Source organism: Setaria viridis, chromosome 2 (assembly GCF_005286985.2).
Source record: "Setaria viridis chromosome 2, Setaria_viridis_v4.0, whole genome shotgun sequence".
In the NCBI taxonomy this organism is placed as follows: Eukaryota; Viridiplantae; Streptophyta; class Magnoliopsida; order Poales; family Poaceae; genus Setaria; species Setaria viridis.
In genome coordinates this window covers 27,621,648-27,644,792 of record NC_048264.2, presented here as the reverse complement: position 1 = coordinate 27,644,792, position 23,145 = coordinate 27,621,648, and the positions used below count along the sequence as shown (strand labels likewise).

At 47.4% G+C, this 23,145-nt stretch overlaps 3 protein-coding genes across 4 annotated transcripts; 1 reads left to right on the top strand and 2 right to left on the bottom strand.

Moving 5' to 3' along the window:
- Positions 1–2,477: 2,477 nt before the first annotated feature.
- On the top strand, positions 2,478–9,031 carry LOC117843791 (probable alpha,alpha-trehalose-phosphate synthase [UDP-forming] 9). Its single transcript, XM_034724506.2, has 4 exons — positions 2,478–2,698; positions 5,329–7,321; positions 7,413–7,686; positions 7,790–9,031. The coding sequence occupies exons 2-4, from the start codon at positions 5,334–5,336 to the stop codon at positions 8,120–8,122; spliced, it is 2,595 nt and encodes an 864-aa protein (XP_034580397.1). The 5' UTR covers positions 2,478–2,698; positions 5,329–5,333; the 3' UTR covers positions 8,123–9,031.
- Positions 9,032–12,387: 3,356 nt separating this feature from the next.
- LOC117842647 (RING-H2 finger protein ATL46) lies at positions 12,388–14,538 on the bottom strand. Its single transcript, XM_034723139.2, has one exon. The coding sequence runs from the start codon at positions 13,739–13,741 to the stop codon at positions 12,539–12,541; it is 1,203 nt and encodes a 400-aa protein (XP_034579030.1). The 5' UTR covers positions 13,742–14,538; the 3' UTR covers positions 12,388–12,538.
- A 3,974-nt stretch (positions 14,539–18,512) lies between these two features.
- Positions 18,513–22,538, bottom strand: LOC117843051 (probable inactive receptor kinase At5g67200). 2 transcript variants are annotated; one of them, XR_004637597.2, is made up of 4 exons: positions 20,615–22,538; positions 19,194–19,842; positions 18,889–18,983; positions 18,513–18,812 (listed from the first exon to the last, which is right to left on the bottom strand). XR_004637597.2 is itself a non-coding variant. In XM_034723612.2 (2 exons), exons 1-2 carry the CDS (start codon positions 22,059–22,061, stop codon positions 19,217–19,219), a joined length of 2,073 nt encoding a protein of 690 aa, XP_034579503.1. In that variant the 5' UTR covers positions 22,062–22,538; the 3' UTR covers positions 19,024–19,216. The 2 variants fall into 2 exon arrangements, 1 of the variants encoding a protein (XP_034579503.1); XM_034723612.2 differs by lacking the exons at positions 18,513–18,812; positions 18,889–18,983 and having other exon boundaries at positions 19,024–19,842.
- Positions 22,539–23,145: the final 607 nt, after the last annotated feature.

Here is a 23,145-nt window from a genome sequence, read left to right as displayed (position 1 = left end):
AATTGGGAGTACGGTTGGGGGCAGAGGATGGTCTTGGTACGCATGCTTGGAGTTGGAGTGCTTAGTCTTCCAAGATGCACTGACTTTACCTTTTCCCCTGCATCCTTCACTTCACAGGTTCATCCATGGCCTCCAAGGCTCCAACAAGAGGCAATTTCCCCAACCTATAATTCTGTTCCTAATGATAGTATTGTTTTAGAGAAATTTTACATACTTTTGTAAAGCCTTTTTCGATTTTATCGAAATTTCCTGACTTTTAAAAGGCTACTTTCAGTGTTTTCATTAATCAGAGACTTCAGTGGAATTATCTAGATTTCATTCAAATGTGTGTATATATGGTAGTTTAGCTCTCCGTTTGCTCTTCAATATTAAGAATGTTCCCGTTGGAAATTAAAAAAAAAGACTGTTTCGGTATTCTCCATTTACAATGAACTTACGAAAACTTCGATTACCTTGGATTGATGCTTTGGAATATCCGACCGCATATTTTATCGATTGGCAGCAAGATTCCATATCCGTAGTAGTATCCGAGACGCTAATTATCCGTAGTAGTATCCGAGATGACAATTACCCCTGTGCCAGATGCCAGCTTACTCTTTTTTATGTCTTGCTAGTTTCCAAACAAAGCTAGATGTAGCAAGATGGCCTTGTGATTACGATTTGTTTGGTCGAGGGCCAAGGCAAAATATCCGGTGGATTATACTGACAGCTTTGGCTTTGAAGCTCCCTCCGTTCTATATTTCGTTTTAACTTTTCTATATACGTGAATTTATTATGTATTTAGATATAATCCTATACTTAGGTGCATAGCAAAATCTATGTATGTGGAAAAGCCAAATCGACTTACATTACGGAACAGAGCGAGTATCTCAGTGACGAATAATCCTTGATGCATGGTATGGATGTCTTGTTTGCAAAATTATATATCGTGAGCAAGATTCAACAAATGACTAACATCCAAAATGATCTTGTGATCCACCAATGTGAATTAAATATTGAAATCTGCAAGCAAAAGGAGAGGTATCTCTTTGTATTTTTACAAGGCTAGAAGGGAAGCACAGAAGGAATTGTGCTCTGCATAATCCATGGATCCGTTAACCTAGAGACACAGAGTCCATGGATCCATGTCTTCTTATTCAGTTTCCATTATCCAAAAAGATGTCTTCTAATTCAAGGCTACCTGCTCAATCTGACCCTAGTTTTGTTTAATTGAACACTTGGGTAAGAAAAAAAATTTACCTTGCTAACGTGGCAAAGCCAACCGTCAAAACTCAAAAGTAAGGCTTGGAAAGACAACATACCAAGCATACATGTTTCTTCACCTATAGTTTTGTTAGGCAAAGTTAGCGTAAAGATCCAAACGTGTCCCAAATCTCGCATATGTGTCCAAAAATAACACCGTGTAATAGAAGAGCACAAGCCTTATTCTACTAAAAGTCCGGTAACATAATGTCGATCTGATGACTTTCTCATCTTTCAAAAGCTAGATGTCGCTGTTAAGTGCCAGGTGATGGTGATCTTTTTCCCTTTTTCTTTTCCAGTTGTAGTGTCCAACTAGATAACCATCTTTGCTAGTTGAAGATAAGATTAACAAGCACTAATGCTCCCAGTAAGATAGCCTAAAATGATCACCCACGCAGCCCCTGCCTGCCTTCGGAGTCCAGATGAGCAGCCTTGATCCGAAATGCATGCTCGCTTTTAGGTTTCGTCGCATGTCATCCCAGCCGTATGAAAACGAGAGAATTATGCAAGAAGGCACCGAAAGGTTATTTCCTTTCTTCTTGAATCCTGATAATCTAAGTGGAGGGTATTCTTGTTCGTCGTGAGCAAGGAAATTACAAGTTCACTTCTTTGAAAGAAAAGAAAGAAAACAAAGTTAATTACCATTAGCTGGAATCCTTGATGCCAAGCTTTGAAAACTTCTCCATGTAAATAAAAAAGTTACACAAATAGAAAGAGGAGGTCAATTAGTGTAGGCAAACACATCATAACCAAACCACATCATCTTGTAATTTAGTATTTATTTCACATTTCTGTCTCCAGAGCAACCCATCATTGATCCCATCCTTCATCTGAACATTCAGATACAACAACAAAGGGATCCACGCCCAAGTCTTCGCATAACCTTTGAAAATGAAATCAAATCTAAAATGCAGGGTGACATCGATCTAATCCACAGCCAAGTGCCCAAGTCCACGCGGAAATTCGAAGACAATAACAATGTTTCAAATTCCGCGTGGAGATTTCTAGCCAAAACACCTGCAAGACCCAAGAATCTGACCTGAAATTTCTCCCCAAGATATTAAAATTAAATTGTAATAAATATCCTTAAAAAAGAAATAGAATAGCAGTTCAAAGAAAAACGGAGACGTGAAAAATATAGTAATCAATCATCATCGTCACGGGGAGAAGAGCGCGATCTTATCCGCGGTGCGTTCGCGTACATCGGCACGACGACCAGGGGCATAATCGTCCTCCAACCGGACAGTTGCCATCTTCCAAAAGAAAACCTCCGAATCCACAAAACCTCGCGAGCCAGACTGCCAGGGCCAGGAAGCATTTCCGTCCATCTCCAAACATCTCCTGTGCTCGTTGCCTTCTTGTTGCCTGCCTCTCATTCTCTATCTCCTGTGTTGAGTGGAAGGAACAAACCTTAGAATAGAAGAGAGGGCAAGAAGGGGAGGCTGATTTCGTGGCGGTAAGAAACGCTTCCGCTCATTCTCGATCTGCATGTTCATTGACCCATTCGGCTGTGCTTTTGACTGCGGTTGTTGATTCCGTAGATTACGGAAGTGTTTTTTGTTCTTGAATTAGAAAAGGAGCGATATTTGGGGCTAGATTCCGATTGATTTGAAGGTCCATGTGATCCCTTTTCTTCTTTGAGGAATTATGGATATTGATGCGAAAAGAAAAAAAAAATCTTCCTTTTCGCTAAAATCTTTCGGTGAGCCGGCTTAGTTCTGTTCTTATAGCCGCCAGCGGACGGCCGACCGGACCCGCGACGGCACGAGCGCCAAGGGTCGAGGGGGTTGCTCCGGCAGGCGGCCCGGCAGCAGGCCTGGGCGGCAGGCCGTCGTCGGCACCCGGCAGCTCTGGCCACTGGGCACAGGCCGCACCGCCGCATGACGGCAGGGGAGTCACAGGTTCTTGCCTGAACACCACCGTCAGTCCGTGTTCGATACTTAGGCAAGCTTTGTTCTGTTGTTCATTCGAAAATGGTCAATCCTCAATAGTATAGATATGTGAAAAACGTTTAACCTCTGCCCTACTGGATCTACGTCACTAGATGTCCGGATGATCCTCTTTTTTTTCACTGCCAATCGATAAGAACATTGATGTGTATTTTAGATTTTGATTAATGCGATTCTTTGTTATTAGGTAGGTATACAAATGCAATTATCTGTTATTACTTATTAGCTCCTGGTTTGCTATTTACTTTAGATTTTGATTAATGGTTTAATGGTAGATTGCCAATAACTTCACATGCAGAAAAGATACAACTGAACTGCCACAAAATTTTCTCATGATGTATCTTGCACTCTTCTTCTATGTTCGTGTATGAAATTGCTTTGAGTGGTAGCCAAATTTATATATAAGACACAGTTGAACTTCTGTTACCTCTAGACCTCAGAATTCCCAATAAAGCGGTACACCTACTAGCTTATCTGACTGATGTCTCACATGATGGCTGTTATGTTTAACTTGTGGCCTCACCATTACTAGGCAGCATCATGTGCTGTCTCCTCAGCTAATTAATCATCAAGACATAACGCATGGAAGATTCGATTTTATTAATTTCAGTCTATACCCTTTTGCGGTATGAGCTTGGTCACCATATCCTGATATCGATTCCAAATAGTATAGGTTGGGCAACAATCATCCTGCAGTACAAGATTGTAACAGAACATGCAGTAGATTGGTTTTTTATTTAATGGCAAATCCAATTGCATTTGACACGCTATTGCCAAATAGCATGAGCAGGATTGCTATAAGCTCAAGTTTCCCATGACCATCTTGCCTTGTCCATATCACTGTTTTGTAATAGGACAAATAACAGATCTCACCAAGTAGGTGTTGAAGTTTATGTGTGAGCCAGTTCAGCTGGCATGATGACATGTCCTGATTGGCATGTCAGGTCTAGCAGGAAGATGCATTACATTAGTAAAGGTGGTATGGCATTGTAGTTTTGTGCTCATTTGTGACTGGTGAGTGGAAATGATTAGTTTAAGTATTGTTTGCGTCATGTTGCTGCAAGGTGGTCCCCGAATTTGTCCTTTTGTGTTATATTGGTAGGAGAGAGTGGTCCATTTTCTTAAATGATGGTTGGATTGGATATTGTGGTCCTAAATGAGAAGGTAGATGCGGTTTATCCTGGAACTATGGAGAGCTCATCATGGGAAAAATAATAATATGCTTTCAAGTATAGCACTGAAATACCTAGGGTGTAAACTGTAGTATCGTGATTTCTATTTTTATGTGCTTCGCATGTACTCCCTGAAGCAGAACGTTATGTTTACATGCAGCTAGGTCATTCATGTTTTGGTTTTAGCTCGGTGTTATTCTGTAGAAATCGTAAATCCAAAGAAGCTCTTGTTCTGTTATGCACTTCTTTTTTTGGAAATTGATTTTATTTGTGGGTGTTTCTATTATAATTTATTATCCCATAAATTATTTATCCACTTTATTGGTCTAATAAATAACCTGTGTCCAAATAGCCAATGCAAATTGAGAGTGAATAATGCGAATAAGCTCAGGCCCATACATGTTAGCCAATACTGGAAACGAGTAGCAGTTACATGAATTTTTCCTTAACTAGATCAATTAGCCTGGATAACTGCTTGCTGAGGACTATTATTCTCATTCCTTGTCTTTCACAAATCAAACTTGACTTTGAGTGTATCTTGGCACAGGCTGTTTTTTTCTTTAACTTTACAATTGATTTTCCAGGTCCTTTAGTTCAGATAATCAATTGCTGTATTTTTGCTGTGATGATCAGTGTTCACCTAAACACTAAACGATAAACGGTCAGTCACCCATACTTTAGCCAATGATTGTGCCAAATGAATATTAAGCCGCAGTTTAATCAGACACAGCTGGTCACCGTGTAGCGTTTAAACAGGTTAAACAGCCATTTAGGCAAATGAAAGTGATGACCACTGTGTTGAAGGACATGTATTTTTATGTTTGAGAAATCAAATGGTGTGTGCTAGAACGTTCATATGTTCTTATCATAAGTTATGTCCTTAATAATGCACACATGTATGCAGGCAATTTGTTTTTGTTGTTGTAAAGGCCTAACTATTGGTATTCTTTCGTGTTTCTTTGCAGGAATCATGGTTTTGAATTCGTTTTCAAATCTGCTAGATATATGTAGTGAAGATGTATTTGACTTCCAACAACCTCTTAGATCTCTTCCTTGTGCGGTGACTTCTCCTGGCATCAGATCTGACCCTGATTGGGAAAGTAGTAATGGTAGCAATTTAATTGGTTCTGCGCCTCCTTGTTTGACGAGAAAGATTGTTGTTGCAAACTTCCTACCTCTGAACTGTACGAAAGATGAAGCTACCAGAGAGTGGTCCTTTGCAGTGGATGATAATCAACTTCTTGTTCAACTTAAAGATGGCTTTCCAATTGATAGTGAAGTTATTTATGTGGGTAGTTTGAATGTTCAAGTAGATCCCAGTGAGCAAGATCAAGTTTCTCAGAAGCTCTTCAAGGAACACAAATGCATACCTACTTTTCTCCCAGCTGACCTCCAGCAGCAGTTCTATCACAGCTTCTGCAAACAGCACTTATGGCCACTTTTCCATTATATGCTTCCTGTTTGCCATGACAAAGGTGAACTCTTTGACCGCTCCCTTTTTCAAGCCTACGTGCGGGCCAACCAAATCTTTGCTGACAAAGTTATGGAGGCAGTCAATTCAGATGATGACTGTGTGTGGGTTCATGATTATCACCTTATGCTTGTCCCAACCTTTTTAAGAAAGAAGCTGCACAGGATCAAAGTTGGTTTCTTCCTCCACAGCCCATTTCCCTCTTCTGAGATATATAAAACACTGCCAGTGCGGGATGAAATCCTAAAGTCACTTCTTAATGCTGATCTTATTGGCTTTCAAACATTTGATTATGCCCGTCACTTCCTTTCATGTTGCAGCAGGCTGTTAGGCCTTAATTATGAGTCAAAACGTGGTCACATTGGTATAGAGTACTTCGGTCGAACAGTGAACCTCAAGATTCTCGCTGCAGGTGTACATGTTGGCCGGCTTGAGTCTATGTTGAAGTTGCCTGTTACAATTAGCAAGGTTCAAGAAATCGAGAATAGATATAGGGGAAAGTTGGTAATCTTAGGTGTAGATGACATGGATATCTTTAAAGGTATCAGTCTTAAATTGCTTGGCTTGGAGCTTCTTTTGGAGAGAACACCTAAGCTTAGGGGGAAGGTTGTCCTTGTACAGATTGTTAATCCTGCAAGAAGCATTGGAAAAGATGTTGAGGAAGCAAAAAATGAAGCTGTATCAGTAGCTCAAAGGATAAATGATAAATATGGTTCTGCTAATTACAAGCCTGTTGTCCTTATTGACTATTCAATTCCTTTCTATGAAAAGATTGCATTTTATGCTGCATCTGACTGTTGTATTGTAAACGCTGTGAGGGATGGCATGAACTTAATACCATATGAATACACCGTCTGCAGGCAGGGAAATGAGGATATCGATAAGCTCAGAGGTTCTGATAAGAGCTCACTTCATACAAGCACACTGATTGTTTCTGAATTTGTGGGTTGCTCCCCGTCGCTTAGTGGAGCTTTCAGGGTAAATCCTTGGAGCGTTGAAGATGTGGCTGATGCATTGTATAGTGCAACAGACCTGACACAATTTGAGAAGATTCAGCGCCATGAGAAGCATTATCGCTATGTTAAATCTCATGATGTTACTTATTGGGCACGAAGCTTTGACCAGGATCTGGAGAGAACGTGCAAAGAGCAAGATAGCCGAAGGTGTTGGACCACTGGGTTTGGTTTGAATTTTAGAGTTATTGCTCTTTCACCTGGGTTCAGAAGACTGTCTCTAGAACACTTTGCTTCATCTTATAAGAAGGCTAACAGGAGAGTGATATTTCTGGACTACGATGGGACTCTTGTGCCTCAGTCATCGCTCAACAAAGCTCCAAGTGCAGAAGTCATTTCAATCCTTAACAGCTTGTGCAATGATACTAAGAACACTGTATTTATAGTTAGCGGAAGAGGAAGAAATTCCCTTAGTGAGTGGTTTGATTCATGTGAGAACCTTGGTATTGCTGCTGAACATGGCTACTTCATCAGGTATCCATATAGTGACCAAAGAATCTTTTGTTCATACACAGTTATGTGATTTTTTTTCATTTGTGTGATTATTAACCATGTTTGTTCACAGATGGAACAAAGCAGCTGAATGGGAAACAAGTTCATCAGGTCAGTGTTCTGAATGGAAGCTGATCGCGGATCCTGTCATGCATGTATACACAGAAACAACTGATGGGTCCTCCATAGAATGTAAGGAGAGTGCTCTAGTGTGGCATTATCAGAACACAGATCATGATTTCGGCTCCTGCCAGGCAAAGGAGCTAGTGAGCCATCTGGAGCGAGTCCTAGCAAATGAACCTGTTGTCGTGAAGCGTGGTCATCAGATTGTAGAAGTTAAACCTCAGGTTTGTACAATTTCAGATATTCCATAACTTTTTGTTGTATTTTAGGCATAGATGTTTGTTGAGGGTTGAAATAACTGTATTAATGCGCCATTCATGAACACAGGGAGTCAGCAAGGGCATTGCTGTGGACAAGATCATTCGGACACTGGTAAGCAAAGGGGAAGTGGCAGATCTTTTGATGTGCATCGGTAACGACCGATCAGATGAGGACATGTTTGAGAGCATCAATAAAGCAACCTCCCTTGCTGAGCTTCCTGCCATTCCGGAGGTCTTCGCCTGCTCCGTTGGTCCGAAGGCCAGCAAAGCTAACTACTACGTCGACGGTTGCAGTGAAGTGATCAGATTACTGAAGGGTGTAATAGATGTTTCATCCCAAAAGGATACCACCAGCCATAGCCATGTGAACTCAAACGATATACTTGAGGTTGTCAGCTGATCCATAAGCAAATCATCTCAAAATACTTGGAGCAAACAGCAAAGCATGTCCAGTCTGCCATTCTCAAATCTCCAATGCCTGCAAGCTACCCACAGTTAGAAAACAGATCACGTGGAGTTTGAAATCAGCCAACATGAAGCATTGGCATTGATTATGCAAAGACAACAGGGATCACAAATCGCAACTTACTCCAAATAGCATTGCTATTGATGATGCGAAGACAACAGCAGCCACAAACTGCAAGTTTCCTTATCTGCAGGCAAGGCTTCTAGCGGGGTGATGTCTGCAACTGAAGTCAGGCCTGACGCCGAAAGGAGGCTCCTGTACAGCAATCACAAACCGCAAGTCCCTGATGTGTGCAGCGGGGATGAAAGTCTTCTGGGCCTGTACAGCTCTGTTGCGGGGTGTTTGGTTCCTTTTGCTTATTTTTAGCACGTGTCACATCGAATGTTTAGATACTAATTAGGAGTATTAAACGTAGACTATTTACAAAACCCATTACATAAGTGGAGGTTAAATGGCGAGACGAATCTATTAAGCCTAATTAATCCATCATTAGCAAATGTTTACTGTAGTAACAATTGTTAAATTATGGATTAATTAGGCTTAATAGATTCGTCTCGCCGTTTAGCCTCCACTTATGTAGTGAGTTTTGTAAATAGTCTACATTTAATACTCCTAATTAGTATCTAAATATTCGATGCGACGGGTGCTAAAAATAAGGAAGATAACCAAACCAGGCCGCTCCATCTACCTGCCCAATGATTGCGTCAATCCATCCATTCTGTGTCTTGTGCTGCACTCAGCACTGTAGACTCTATTATTTTCTGGATTTGGACTCCTTATTGTATAATACTGTTCCTCTGTACAATACAAACACGGTGTCAATAGGCGATTATCGCCGCATCAGTAGGCTGCAATTTGCCCACGTAATACCAATGAGAAATTGATGGCTGTGATCGTGAAGTGCCGAAGGCACATGATCCCTGCTGTACGAGGGGAGAAAGAGATGTTTACCTGTTTGTGTGACCAAGCGTGCATGGCGGTCGTATGGTCAGCTGGATGTACCCTCTACCCTACAGAGTGGAGTGTCGACTGCTATTTATTGCCTGAAGCCTGAAGGGGATGCTGCCTGTACACGAGTATATCCAGGTCTTGTGTTTCTCTGCATAAAGCACCATCAGGGGCAGACGCGGGGGAACCTCCAGTGCTCATGTGGGTTCAGATCTTCAGGAATGTAAGGCCGGTATTCTGAGGCCGCCTGGTACTGGCTTTTAGTCGAATCAGGCCAAAGATATGATTTCTATATACTTCTTCATCGAAAAAGAAGAAAAAAGAAACAGCTTGGAAATGTTAGGAGAGAAGAAATAATCGGGAGACTTGCGGAATCCGGCCTACTTTTGTTCAGATCAAGTTTTGGGATCCGGTGGGATAATACTGAGGGGGCATATCTGGTTGGATTTTGGCAGAATCGGTGTGCAAACGAACCTTAACCCTCTACATTTGATTTTGATTCGCCAGAGAAACGAAAGGATCTTTGGACAAACCAAATCAGAATCATAGATAATACACAATACTGAACTAAACGGTCTAATCCTCGCCAAGGGAACACAAAATCCAGTCCTTTTTTTTTGAGTAAACACAAAATCCAGTCTTGTCAGGGCTATTATATGGATATTATATTGAGGATACAGTATAGTCAGAACGTAGAGATGCTAATACTCTGACGAAACTGAAGAATGGAATGGCGAGGAAGATGGCGCGGGTGTGAAGAAAGTGGGTTGGGGGTGGTTTTCAAATTCTCTGACGTTGATGAGGGTTCCTGTGTATCTTTGCCTTTCACTGTGTATCAGTTAAGGCCTTGTTTAGTTGGCAAAATTAGGAGGTGCCAAATTACTGTTACAGCACTGTAGCACACTGTAGCATTTCGTTTGTATTTGTGAATTATTATCCAAATATTGACTAATTAGGCTCAAAAGATTCGTCTCGCAAAGTACAATAAAACTGTGCAATTAGTTTTTAATTTCGTCTACATTTAGTACTCCATGCATGTACCGCAAGTTTGATGTGATGGGGAATCTTCTTTTTGCATAGTGTCAAAGTTGGGAGTTGGAGGTGAAGTAAACAAGGGGTAAGACGGTTTAACCGTACATGCTGTAATGGTCAAACATAACCGGAAGTAGCAGGGGATGTATATTGCAATGGAGAGAGCAGAACATTATACCCAGTTACTTCCCTTTCGTGCTCTACTTTTCCTGCTTAGGAGTTGCCCTGTTCTTATCATTCTACTACTTATCCCTTCAAATTTTCTCCAGTTTTAGAGTAGATTTAGTTGTAATTCTTTGTTTTTTTAAGTATATAGCAGGAGCCCTGCTATATCATTTAAGTAGTTGTAGTTCTTTGTCTGGTCTTGACAAGCCCGTCATACAAACTACCGGTTTCACCAGCAGGCAGGTGCCGACAACGACCGCAAAAGGTTGCAGCGAAAAGGCTCGGCACACTTTCTTGCAGATGGAGCTATCCGCCAAGCCTTTGCTGAGCTCGACGGATACCTCCAAACGCGAGAGGAAAGCCACTGCCTCGTGTGGTGTGGTCTCCATGCAGCTTTCTCCCGCTTACTCTATCCGACCGGCTGGGTCCAAAGTCCAAACGACGGTTGAGCTCGATGGGGTTCGTTGCTCAGGAGCCGTCGAAATCTCGCCATGGCACTCTACTATTCTGCCTGACTGAAAAACAATGTAACTCTTCTCTTGGTTTATATGATGAGTGCCTGACAAGCTGTAGGATGAGGATCAGGTCATGTGATGAATCTCGATCACGATGGCCATTAGATCTGACTGCCAGGCTAATTGCCAAATGGGGTCTCTAATAAATGCATAATAATCTACAGTCCCTGCTAGGACTGACACGTTGTTGGTTTTTGTAATTGTCTGCGGGTTGCTAATCTAGAGGTTACAACACAGTGAGATCCTGCATCGTTTTGTGCAGTCTCGCACGTGCTCTCGTCGGCAGTCAGATAGCGACCCCAATCGGAGCCAGGAGGAAGAGGTTGCCTCAGCCGCTTAGGCGTTGTTTAGTTCACCTCCAAATCCCAACTTTAGTACTATGCAAAAAGAAGATTCTTCATCACATCAAACTTGCGGTACATGCATGGAGTACTAAATGTAGACGAAGTTAAAAACTAATTGTACAGTTTTGTTGTACTTTGCGAGACAATCTTTTGAGTCTAATTAGTCAATGTTTGGACAATAATTCACAAATACAAACGAAACGCTACAGTGTGCTATAATGCTGGTACAGTAATTTTGGCACTTCAAAATTGGGCAACATGGATCGAGAAGCCCTAAACAAACGGCTGCGCCCAGTTCCTGTCTGCCTTGACCAGGGATTAATCAACACTAAAATCGTGTCAGGTCAAACTAAGCCGGCCTCGTAACTAGCAGTCAGGAATCTTGATTCATCACCATTTCGAGGCTAATACAAAGACTATCAGTCCTCACTACTACTCACTAGAAGGAGCTAAACGTAAGAAAGCTAAGTTCTTGCTCTTGTAACTTGTAAGACAGGAACAATGTCACGGGAAGGAAATAAGGACTGATACATGCGGTCCTACACTTTGCAAGTTGCTGATGAGGTAGCTGCAAGCCGCCCCCACTAGGATACTCCTGCACACACTACTCCAGTGTTCATCATGCATCTCCTCCAAGAGGTTGGTTGTGGTCCTCTACTTTTCTCCAGGGAGTGACAGTGTACTGTGCAACTAGCTCATACAGCACACAGCATGGAAGTCATCAGCAGTCGGCCGCAGACGTTTGCAGCTGCAGTTTTATTGTTAGTAGATTGGTTAGCTGGCCATCCACCTTTCATCAATCATTAAGAGGGATCAACCTCCTAACCATGTTCTCTTCAACCTCCTCTTCACTTCAGCGTCCCCCAATTTACTGCCACCAGCGAACATGAACATGACAGCAGGTTACTCCATCAAGGAACATGAACAAGACAGTTGAGTGGACACATGTTAAGTAGCCATTACAGTGGTGTAGGATGGGACAGTGACACAGTTATCTGACTGGAACTCGGCTGCCAATCTTTTTGCTGCACAGTAGGAGTACAAGCCAGCTCGAGGAGAGTAAACGCGAGAATATTCCGGTGAAAGTACAAAAATTTATAGGCGTTATGTGTCTGCAGTAGCAACCTGGAATTGACGTTAGTATGTTTTTTTCCCCCCAAACGATGGTCTTGCACAAAATGGAGGCAAAACAAGATTACCCGTCCCCGAAAGGATGTTCATTTCGTAATTTTGCATCATTGCTCGTGGAACGAGCGGTTTTACCGCCAAAATTCTACCAAGAAACCGCTAACCAACATGACATGCATGTGTGTATGTGTGTGTGCGTGTCGGCAGTTTGTCTGTGGTCAAGTGTCGCTGCGCTGCTGTTGCCTCGTGCGTGTCCCCGCCGGATCCTTCGCCGCCGGCGCCCACGGCAGGCCGTCGTCGGCGCAGAGGCTGACGGGGAGACGCTTGCTGCCGCGCCACTGCCAGATCTTGGACACGGAGAAGCTGTCGCCGCGCGCGAACACCTTCTTGCCCTGACGCTGGCCGTCGCCGCCGCTCGCCACGGCAGGGCCAGCGGTTCCTGCGCCGCACGCGGTGCCCGCGCCGCCGGCATTGCCGTGCCTCATGTGGACGGAGACCAGGAGGTGCTCGTCGGCGAGCACGTACTGGTAGGAGCCCATGGAGTAGCACCTCCTGGCGTCGATGCGGCTGCTGTCGCTGGTGCTCGCCTCGGCGTCGCCGTCGCCGTCTGCGCTCGTGAACCGGCCGAGCCTGACGGGGAGCACGACGCTGCTCGCGGCGGCCTCGTCTGACGCCTGCTGCTTGTGCTCCTCAGCGTCCGGCCCGGCGGACGGCGCGTCCGCGGCGGCAAGGTGGTGCGCCGAGAGCTTGGTGCGGCAGAGCGGGCAGGTGGCGCTGGAGCGGAGCCAGACGTCGATGCAGGCGACGTGGAACGCGTGGCCGCAGGCCGGGAGCAGGCGGAGGCAGTCGTGGTCGGCGAACTCGGAGAGGCAGACGGCGCAGTCGAACGGCCGGGCCGCCTTCTCCTTCCCCTTCCTGATGGCCGCGGCGGCGGCGGATGCGGCGCCGGACAGCTCGGCGTACGCGAACTCCGGCAGCGCGTCGATGGCGGCCTGGCCGAGCCCGCCGCCGCCGGAGCCGCCGGCCCCGTCCTCGTGGCCCGGGAAGAAGAGGTGCTGCAGCTGGCGCTCCCCGCCGCCGGCGCTGGCGTGGTGGGTCTTGAGGAAGAGGCGGCGGAGCACGTGGAGCAGGCCCGAGACGAGCAGCACCACGGCCAGCACCACCGTGACGAACAGCACCGCGGGCGTGATCCTCGCGGCCATCGCCGACGCCGCGGCAGCGGCCGCCGGGGGCGACTCCCTCCCCGCCGTGGCCGGAGCGTCCTCCGCCGGCGCCGAAGCCTCCTCCAAAACGCGCGAAAATCCATCCCCGCCACCACCGCCGCCGCCGCCCAAGAAGTAGTAGTGCCCACTAGCGCCGCCGGTCCCGGCCTCCCGCGCGCGGAACCGGCCGCCCGCCCTCCTCACCCCGGCCGCCGCCATGTCGCTGTCGCTGTCGCTCCCTCAGTCGGCGCCAATGCAGCCGCACTCATCCACGACGAGGGAACCAGACAAGAGCCACCCCCCTCCCCACCGGTTGTCCGGCCGGAGCTGCAGCACCAAGTATATAGACGGAGGACGATCGGCCGATGAAGAGTCAGTTGAGGCCGAGCAATCAGGCACCAAACCGGGACAAGAAGGCCGATCGAAAGCACCAAACAAGTCAACCGGCGAGCGACCCAAGCTAAGCTTCTCCGAAGCTTTGTTGGATATCATATATGCTTCGCTACCAACTCGCTCGTCGCGCGCAGCGGGTACTGGTAGCAGCTGACCGTGCTGCGGTTGGGGAGGCGTTTTCTATTGCGCAACGGCTCGGCCGGCATGTGAATGCAGCGGCCAGCGGCGCTCTCGCCTCTGTACTTGCTGGTGCGCGCGGCTCGGCAGGTTGGGTTGGGCTCGCCGCTCGCCTCGCTTGCGATGCACGGAAAGCGCGGGGGGAGTAAAGAGGGAACAGCATGTCAGCGTTGGGGGTGGTTGGGCGAACGGGTCATGGACGGGGTGATGGGCGCCCCTGCCCTGCACCGCCGCGCCGATCGATAACCATCCGTCCATGACTCGTCGCTCGCCATGGCTGGCATTTCTGGGCGAGACCGAGACCGAGCATAATGGCTGCGACAACGACGCCATGCTGCACGGGCGGCTTAGCCTATGGCTCGCTCGCGCGCGCCGAGGTAACTGCAGTCCGCAGGGGTGTCTACGTGCTCACCTAAGGGCCGTCGGATCGGCGCCATCCAACCGGGCGGAACTGCGGATAGCTTGAGCTTGACGTTTAACCGCCATAGCTGCCGTTGCAGGGAAACAAGGGCTCGTGGCATCAAGCAGGCCTCGAATTTAAAAGGTTTGGTTCTAAAAGATCAATGAACTCCACACAAAGCTATGGATCGAGTTCGGGACCCCAAGACGTGCATGGTCCACCCATCATGACTCATGACGTCCCCTATTATCTCTATCTCGCTCGGATGTCCTCTAACAAAAAATTTTAGCGTCTGGATTGGCATCAACTATATAGTCACGCACCGCCCGTTGGATTGGTTGCCACAACATCGGTTGAATTGAACAAGCCTAAAGCTGCGGCATTTTTTTGAAACAAATGCTTGAATACGGGAAGAATTTTACTACCTATTTGACTACAGTTTTGGAAGCGTGCAAATCTATCCAATATTCATACAATCATACCTACCGGTGGTAGGCCATCACCGGCGATGGTTATATTAGTGTTAGGATTCGGGTTTCAGTTTGAGGTTATGGGGTTTGGTATTGAAGGACTGTTGGTTGTGGGGAGAGAGGTTTGGATCGAGGTCGTCAGCTTGGTGGTAGTGGCGGTTGGCGCGCGGGATGGTTAGGCGGCGCAGGCATCGCTTGTGCACGATGGTGGCGGACAACGGTTGAGCAAAACCGCTGCTCTCTAGTGGGGTGATATGATTTGCCAGGTTAGTGAATAAGTGGTTGTGGGTGGTGGTGGCATCGGCAAATTTAGTCGGGGCGATGGTGGAGGCGAGAGAAGATTAGATCCAGAGCTCATGATGATATAAAAATAGAACGCACGGAAGGGAAGTCGGAGTGGGAGGAGCTTGTCGGCGAGGCAGCAACAACAGTGGAGAGGCGGGGCAGAAGCATTATACACATTGGTTCATTGGTTCATAAAACATAGATCGATCTGAGTTGTCGATGGAAGATCTATTTGGTAAAAAAATAAAATTATAAAAACTCATCAAATAAATAGCCTAACCCATGCGGGAAAGTTAAAATAGTTTCCTACGAAGTTCTTGAGTTCGGGAACTCAAAACGTGCATGAGGTCCCCTTGGTTACACACGCATCTAGTTGGTTCAATGGCGTGTGTACCGAGTGGCACGATGAGATGTCAAGTTGTGAACTGTCTTATCGCACGAGGACCATTGAATAATCAGCAGTGTCAGCGATTGACCTTGGTAATCGGTAACTTAGCTGCCTGTAACCACATGGCTGGCTGTCACTGTTGGCGCATCAAACGGCCCTCAAAATTCAAGAGCTTCTTCCAGACGGATGGTTCGTACGGGAGACCCAGAAGAGCTTCTTCTAAACGAAATTCTGCGGCGCGCACGGACCACCCACGGCAGCAGGGCGATCATCATCGACCATTCGTCGTCATCCTCCCGAGTTTTCCACGGGAATCCGGTGCCCGGTTCATGCCGCGGTGGGTGCATGCGTCCGTGCGTCGTGCCGCCACCCCGGCCGGCCGGTCAGCGTCTGGGCGCCGTACGTGTCGGGACGGTTGGGTGGGTCGGCCGGGCCAGAGGGGTTCCGTCACGTCGATCTGACCCCCGACGCCTCCACCTGTCGCCGCCGTGCGCGCTGCTGGACTGGAGGCAAGTAGCGCCAGGTCATCAGCTTCATCTCCTTCTACTGTAGCTTGTGATGAGCCGCAACGGATTCGGACAGCGGGGTCAGAGATTCAGATGTGGTTGGCTGCTGTGCCATCGCTTGGCTCGTATAGCTAGCGTCTGCGTAGCCAGTGCTGGGCCCGGCTTGGAGTGTTAGGTTACGACACATACTGTATATTTGTTTCCTTTGCACGCTTGATTACAATTTGTTGCGTATGGACGCAGTACGTGTTTGGTTTGGTTAGTTGTCGTTGCTGCAAAGTCAAACCCCAGTCTGGTTGATGGCCGGGTTAATCTCCTGCAGCTTGCGTTTCGGGCTCCACGAGTGCCAGCATTATTGGGCGGCAGGCAAGGCATGATTACGTTTTGTTGCATATGGAAACATGCGTGTGGACGGATAAGGAGAAGGGCGAGACTAATTGTTGAGCGTTTGGTCAACTCTAATCTCGTTATTTGTAGCATATTCGTAGGCTGGCGGCGTTTTTTTTTTATTTATTGTTTTCTTTGGTTTTTTTTCATCCGGTAGGCACAAGTAGAAGAATGAAGTAACATGGTGTGCGCCGGGATGGACAGGTAGGGTTGACGTGCTAGATAGGCATGTCGTGCAATGTCTCAAGATGACGAGGTTTGCAGCGTGCGCCAGGCATAGACGCATAGTTGGATAAGGCCATCGGTAGCCTACGACGACCAGGCGCCGCCGCGCCGTCGTGAGCGTTTGATGTGTAAAAAGGAAAATAGTACGTGCATTTGTTTTCTGTTCACGATGTCCTGCTTCGATCCCTATTCATTTGGTGTTGCTGGTGCATGGAGAAATATTCCTCGTCTTCTCCTATTAGCTAAGGGTTTTAGATTAGCTAGATTGCCTCTGTTGGAGGCGTGTTGTCAGCTAAATGCTCTTCCTTGTTTGTACCATTGTAGTTTGTTCACGAAGAATCGTTTTTATATATTACCCCGGCCCCTCCTGAGGGTTATTTGGACCATGCTCCTCCCAACCATCGGTCCCCAACAATCCACTCCCCTCCCTGAACTTTCTATTTTTGAAAAGTTTCAATTCCCGCAACTTTTCATTTTGGAATATTATAATTTTGACGTATAATTTTGTACTAACAAAAATTATAAGATAAATTTTTAGCACAATTTTGAGAGCATGTAAAACTTATACGTGTAACTTTTACATACAATCTCTGAAAAATACAACTTCAATTTTTTATTTTTAGAAAATTATAACTTATACACGTGATTTATATGGATAACTTTTTTCCTAATAACAAACTTACATAATATTTTTTATAGAACTACTTGTATTATATACACAACTTGTAAGCATAACATTTATTAAATTTTTACTAAAGTGTTGTTAAACAATTTATGCATGTATGTTATACGTATAAAGGATATTTAGTTGAGTACAAAATAGCGTGGAAAATTGGATGGAAAATGGAAAAGAAAAAAAGCCACGCACAGACATGCAGCAGGTGCGCGTGCAGTGGCCAGTGGCACGTTCCGCGCGGGGCGCAGCACCGGGCACGTGGGCGGTGGGCCCTGGTTGGCAGCTCCCGTTGCGCGCCAGGAACCACGGCACCGTGCGCGGGCCAAATCAGTATGGGCCAAATCAATATTGCGGGGTTATTCGTGGCCGTCTGGACCAATATTTTATTCCCTTCATCTCAAATATTATATTTTTCTACATGAGTATTTAAATATATATTATATCTATATACATAACAAAACTACAAAAGTCAAAACAAATAGTATTTTGAGGTGGAGGGAGTATTAGTTTTCTTTTATGTTTTTTTGTCAATGATGTTTCAAGTCTAATTTGTACATTTTTTGTGAAAGAAATTCGGACATCTTTTAGTGGAGAAAACAAATAACCAACAAGCATCGCGGACCAAGAAAGCTCCATCTACTGCAGAAATGATTGTATGTAATTCTAGGCTAAGTGGATCACCTCTTTTTTAATCATTACATCTAATTTGATGAATTACAGCAGAAATTAGTGATTCAGGTATCATGTCTAAAATCTAAATGAATATTTTCAGTTTCAAAATATAATACTTTTCTTATACTTATCTGTAGAAATTGGAGAGAAAAGTTTTATGTCCAAAATAGTACTACCTTTCCCCCCGCCAAACAGATAATAGTACCCATAATAATCAATGGAGGTGGGGCAAGTTCAAAGTAAGCATAATAGAAATTATTTTCAATGTTTGATATAAAAAAATCTATAGTTTTCATATAGTTATGTTTTCATATTTTACAGTACAAATTAGCAACAATAAAAGTTCCTTTTTTTTAACTTTTGTTTCAGATTACCCGTTTGTGGAAGCTAGGCAATCGAATGACCGCAAAATCCGGAAAAAGGTGCTCTGAATTAAGCAGTCGGGACAACATTTGTACATCTGATCAGCAGCTTATGTCGTATTGCTGTTTGCGTACGTCCATGGAAGCAATCAAGCAACAATACGCACCTAATCGCGCCAGAAGACATACATTTAGAGTGTGTTTGGTTGCATGAACCACATGATGCATGCATGGATGATCCTGGATGAGGTGGTTCAACCAATTTGCTTGTACCATATGGTTCACTCTAATTAGTAGAATAATGTATTAAGTGGGATGGCCTCGTCCTGGATGAGTTGGTCCAATTCACCTAACCAAACAAAAGAATCATTATTATTTTGAATCATTTCATACATGAATCAAATGATACAACCAACCAAACACACCTTAGGGAACATCCATCATTTAGGTGGAGTATGGTTCAAGGCGTGATGCTTCCATCATGTACATCTGTACACATTGCTGGCTTTTGTTTCGTTTCCTTCAATGGAAAATTGGAACAGCAACCAAACATTATGAGATAGCTAAGTTCCATCAGCGAAATCAATACAATAATCCTCTGGGCTAATCAACAATAGTTACAAAGTGTTTATATGCTCAAATGCATCATCGTCGTACGTGCTACATACTGAAATTTCAACTGATTTAACAGGCTTTTTTGTGAATAATTAAACATGTTTATGTATAATACCATCAGAGCTCTGGTCAATCCTGTCACGCTTCCAAGGAGAAGGACCTGTCGTCCTCTTCGCGGATGGCGTTGATCATGCTGGCGGCCTCCCGCATGGTCGGCGGCGGAGCCGAGCCGGGGGAGGCGTCGACGCACCGCATGGCCACCTGCAGTAGCCGCAACATGCGCTGCTCGCTGGAGCCGTCGCCGCCGCCGGCGAGCAGCGCGCGGTCGAACACCTCGGCGGTCCACTCCTCCCGGATCACCGAGGTCACCCACCGCGCCAGCTCCGCGCCGTCGCCCCGCTCCGACGTCGCCTTCCCCGTCAGCAGCTCCAGCAGCAGCACGCCGAACGCGCGCACGTCGGCGCGGAGAGCGGCCGCGGCGGCGCCGGCGCTGGCGCTGCGGCTGGCGGGCGGGGCCGCCGCGGTGACGCCGTACTCGCTGATGCACGGATCCATGCCGGCTGTGAAGAGGACGTTGGAGGCCTTGAGGTTGCCGTGGGCGATGGGCCCGTCGGCCGCCGCCTCCTCGCCCGACGTGGAGGAGTTGGAGCTCGCGCCGTAGCGGCCCAGGGCGGTGTGCATGAACGCCATGCCGTCGGCGACCTTGGCGGCGATGTGCAGGCGCGCCGGCCAGTCCAGGGGACCCTGGCTGCTCTCTATGGAGCCTGCAGATTAGCATTTCGCAAGAGATGAAACATCATGTTGACACTTGACAACCTCCATACGAATATTATCCAGATTGAAATAGAACTTGTATATACAAGAAAATGATCCAAAATAATTGGCAATAACGATATTTCGAATGCAATTGAAATTCAAGTAGAGACATGCTACTGATGAGTTTCTTATCTTTAGGCAAACTGTACTGAAAATGGCTGAATTGCAAAGTGAAACGGACTAGGCTAAGGTTACGGGTTCATATTGTTTCATGTTGGGCCGGAACAATTTCAGCTCAAAAAGAGAACGGGATGACTAAGGCCCAAACTAGGGATTGGGGCTACCTGGCCTTACTTTTGACTTTTGGGCTGTACAGCTCAACATCGGCCGAAAGATTAGCAGGCCTAGGCTAAATCAGGCCTTTTTTACATGAAGAGTATTCGTTTCCGTAGAAACTTGAATGAAAAAGTATTATATCCCAAATGAACAAAAGCGTAAATGAATTGTTTGCACTAAAAGGTTGCTTTGTCAATTAAATTCCCACTATACCATGAAGTCGTGGTAGTACCCTACGCCTAACCATGGAAATACTCCCAACATATTTTGAACTTCGGCCACTGATTTTTAAAAGTCGTTTTGGCACATGACAATAATCGCAACACATTCGTCATCTACTTGCTTGAATTTTATTTACAAAGTTTTACATTCATGCATTGCTGCATGACCAGAGCCTCAGGCGCGCAAAATAGGTTGCTAGTGTTGTAGGGGAAAGAAAGTTACCGTGCAGGAGCTTGGCGAGGCTGCCGTTGCTCTGGAACTCGTAGACCACCAGCTTCTCCTGCATGGCGCAGTAGAACGCCAGCGGCGGCAGCACGGCGGGGTGCTTGGCGCTCGCCACCCGCTCCATCCGCCGGCGGAACGCCTCCTCGTCCACCGCCGCGTCCTTCACCCGCTTCACCGCCAGCGCTGCGCCGTTCGGCACCACCACCTTGTACGAGCTCCCGAACCGCCCCCGCCCCAGCAGCTCCGCGGGGGACTTGAGCAGGTCCTCGAACCGCAGCTCCTTCGCCGCCTCCGCCGCGGCGTTCGACGTGATCGACGCCGTGCCCGACCGCCGCAGCACCACCAGTGACGCCGACGGCGGCGCGCCCGCCGCGCTCTGCTCGACCGACGTCGGCAGCGAGTAGGCCGACTTGCTCGGGCTCACCGACGTCGTGGTCGTGGTTGTCGTCAGCCTGCTGCTGTCGTACACGCCCCTGCCGCCGCCGGGCTTGGACTTGCGCCCCAGCTTGCTCCGCTTCTTCTTGGAGCAGATCTTGTACAGGACGAAGGCCAGTATGGCGGCGCCGAGGAGGACGTACCCGAGGTACATCACGATCTTGGGCACCGTTCTTTTCTTGTGGTTTTCCTCCCCTTGCCCATCCTCGTCCTCGGAGACGGAGCTCGGCGACGGCGAGTTGAACGGAGCCGTCGTCGGGGACGACGGGCAAGGATCGAAGAACGGCCGACCACACATGCCGGCGGCGTTAGGCCAGAAGCTGTCATTGCCGAATCTTTCAGCGTTCTTGGGAATTGGCCCGGTGATGTTGTTGGTAGACACGGTGAAGTTCTGGAATTTGTCGAGGTCGAAATCCGGGATGGTGCCGTTGAAATGGTTGTCGTTCGCCACGAACCTCACTAGCTCGCCAAGCTTGCTAAGGCCACCGGGGATCTCGCCGGAGAAGTTGTTTCTGGAGACGTCCAGAACCTCGAGCTTCCCGAGCTGGGCGAGGGACGGCGGCAAGCTGCCGGAGAGCTGGTTGCCGCTGACGATCAGCTGGGTGAGGCCCGAGCAGGCGGAGATGCCCGCGGGGACGCCGCCGCGAAGGCTGTTGTCCGGCAACTGCACCACGCGGACCGCCGGCGCCGCGCAGAGCAGGGCCGCGTCGATGGTCCCGCTCAGGCCCTTGCCATCTAGCACGATCTTCTTGATCTTCCCGACGTTTTCGCTTTTGTTCTCGAAGCACTTGATGGTGTCGCCCCACGATGAGTCGGTGCCGGCGCACGGATCGACCGACGCGTCCCACCCCAGCCTGAGGGCCGCCTGCCCGTCGCCGCCGGCGAGCGCTGTAAGGAATTGGACGAGGGACTCCCTCGCTTCAGGCGATTCGCCACCTCGCACCCCACAAGAGCAACCCGCAAGCAGAGCTACTAGTGCTGCAGCTAGTGCAGGGAGAAGCTTCGCCATGAACACAGCTCAGGAGCACCGAGGAGTGCCCAGAGCTGACCAGTGCTACGAGCTACGAGCTGGGGATGGCAAGAGAGGTTAAGATGGCCGCAGGAGTTTGAAGCGGCCACACGCACGCGCCAGCCGCATCGTTCGAAGTGGACGAGAGGGCGGAGGGCACGAAGCAGGGGAATTAAGCGCCAGGAGGAACTTGTGCGCGTGCCGCGGCCGGGCATCGCAGGGGACAGGGAGGTGAGGTCAAACGGCAGCGTTGGAGGCGCGCCAGGTGCCGGGCAGACGCCGCCGTCCGTGTGCGCCGGCCGGCAGCCCCGTGGGGACGGCACGAACGAGTCCGGCGCTCCTGGTGACGGACGTGTCGCCGTCGCTGAAAATATTGTTTTATGAAGATCGACAGGGATCTGGCATTCTGGCTTGATGCTGCTGAGTCTGACATATGTCGTCTGAAGCTGTTTGTTACTTGTGATTGGTAAAATTTTAGTCTACGTTTGAGAGATCTGATGGTGCTATTAGTTGGCGGGCACTGATGATGTGAGTACGATTTGGTCAGCTGTTGGGGTTTGCAAGGTTATCATTTTCAATTTTTCATGACTAGACAGAGACTCAGTGGCGCCATGTCGGATCAAGATATAATGCTTCACCGTGACGTGGATAGCAAAGTCATGTGTTCAGACTTCAGAGAGAAATATTTTAAGTACCAATGCAAAATGAAAAATACTGGGCTTTCGTGGGCTTAAGTTGGAGTCCATTATGATTTCTTCCGCTTGAAAAGAGTGAAGAAAACAAGGCCCATCTGCTTCCGCTTTCTATCCCTCTCCCCGTGGAGCAAAATCGAAATTCTAGGAATATACAAATTCATTCAATGACCAAAGCTGTGCTCTACGAAAAGTAGCTCAGTACGTACGTGTGCAATGCACCGTATCAGCACAACTCCTTTTCACACTTGGTTCAATAGATCTACGACTATTTTAACCAGCGGATCGGGGCCAGGTCGCTATTTATGAAATTTTCACGAGGATGTTCCGGAAAATAATATGTTCACGAGACCTAGTACAAACAATCCCTCGCGTTTGTTGGATACAGCAAA

Bases quoted from the DNA above. Each gene is read 5' to 3' on its own strand.
- LOC117843791 (XM_034724506.2), top strand. From the start codon at position 5,334: ATGGTTTTGAATTCGTTTTCAAATCTGCTAGATATATGTAGTGAAGAT. The intron at 7,322-7,412 runs GTATCCATATAG...GTTTGTTCACAG, and splicing joins GAACATGGCTACTTCATCAG to ATGGAACAAAGCAGCTGAAT. The intron at 7,687-7,789 runs GTTTGTACAATT...TCATGAACACAG, and splicing joins TTGTAGAAGTTAAACCTCAG to GGAGTCAGCAAGGGCATTGC.
- LOC117842647 (XM_034723139.2), bottom strand. From the start codon at position 13,741: ATGGCGGCGGCCGGGGTGAGGAGGGCGGGCGGCCGGTTCCGCGCGCGG.
- LOC117843051 (XM_034723612.2), bottom strand. From the start codon at position 22,061: ATGGCGAAGCTTCTCCCTGCACTAGCTGCAGCACTAGTAGCTCTGCTT. The intron at 19,843-20,614 runs GTAACTTTCTTT...GCTAATCTGCAG, and splicing joins CCTCGCCAAGCTCCTGCACG to GCTCCATAGAGAGCAGCCAG.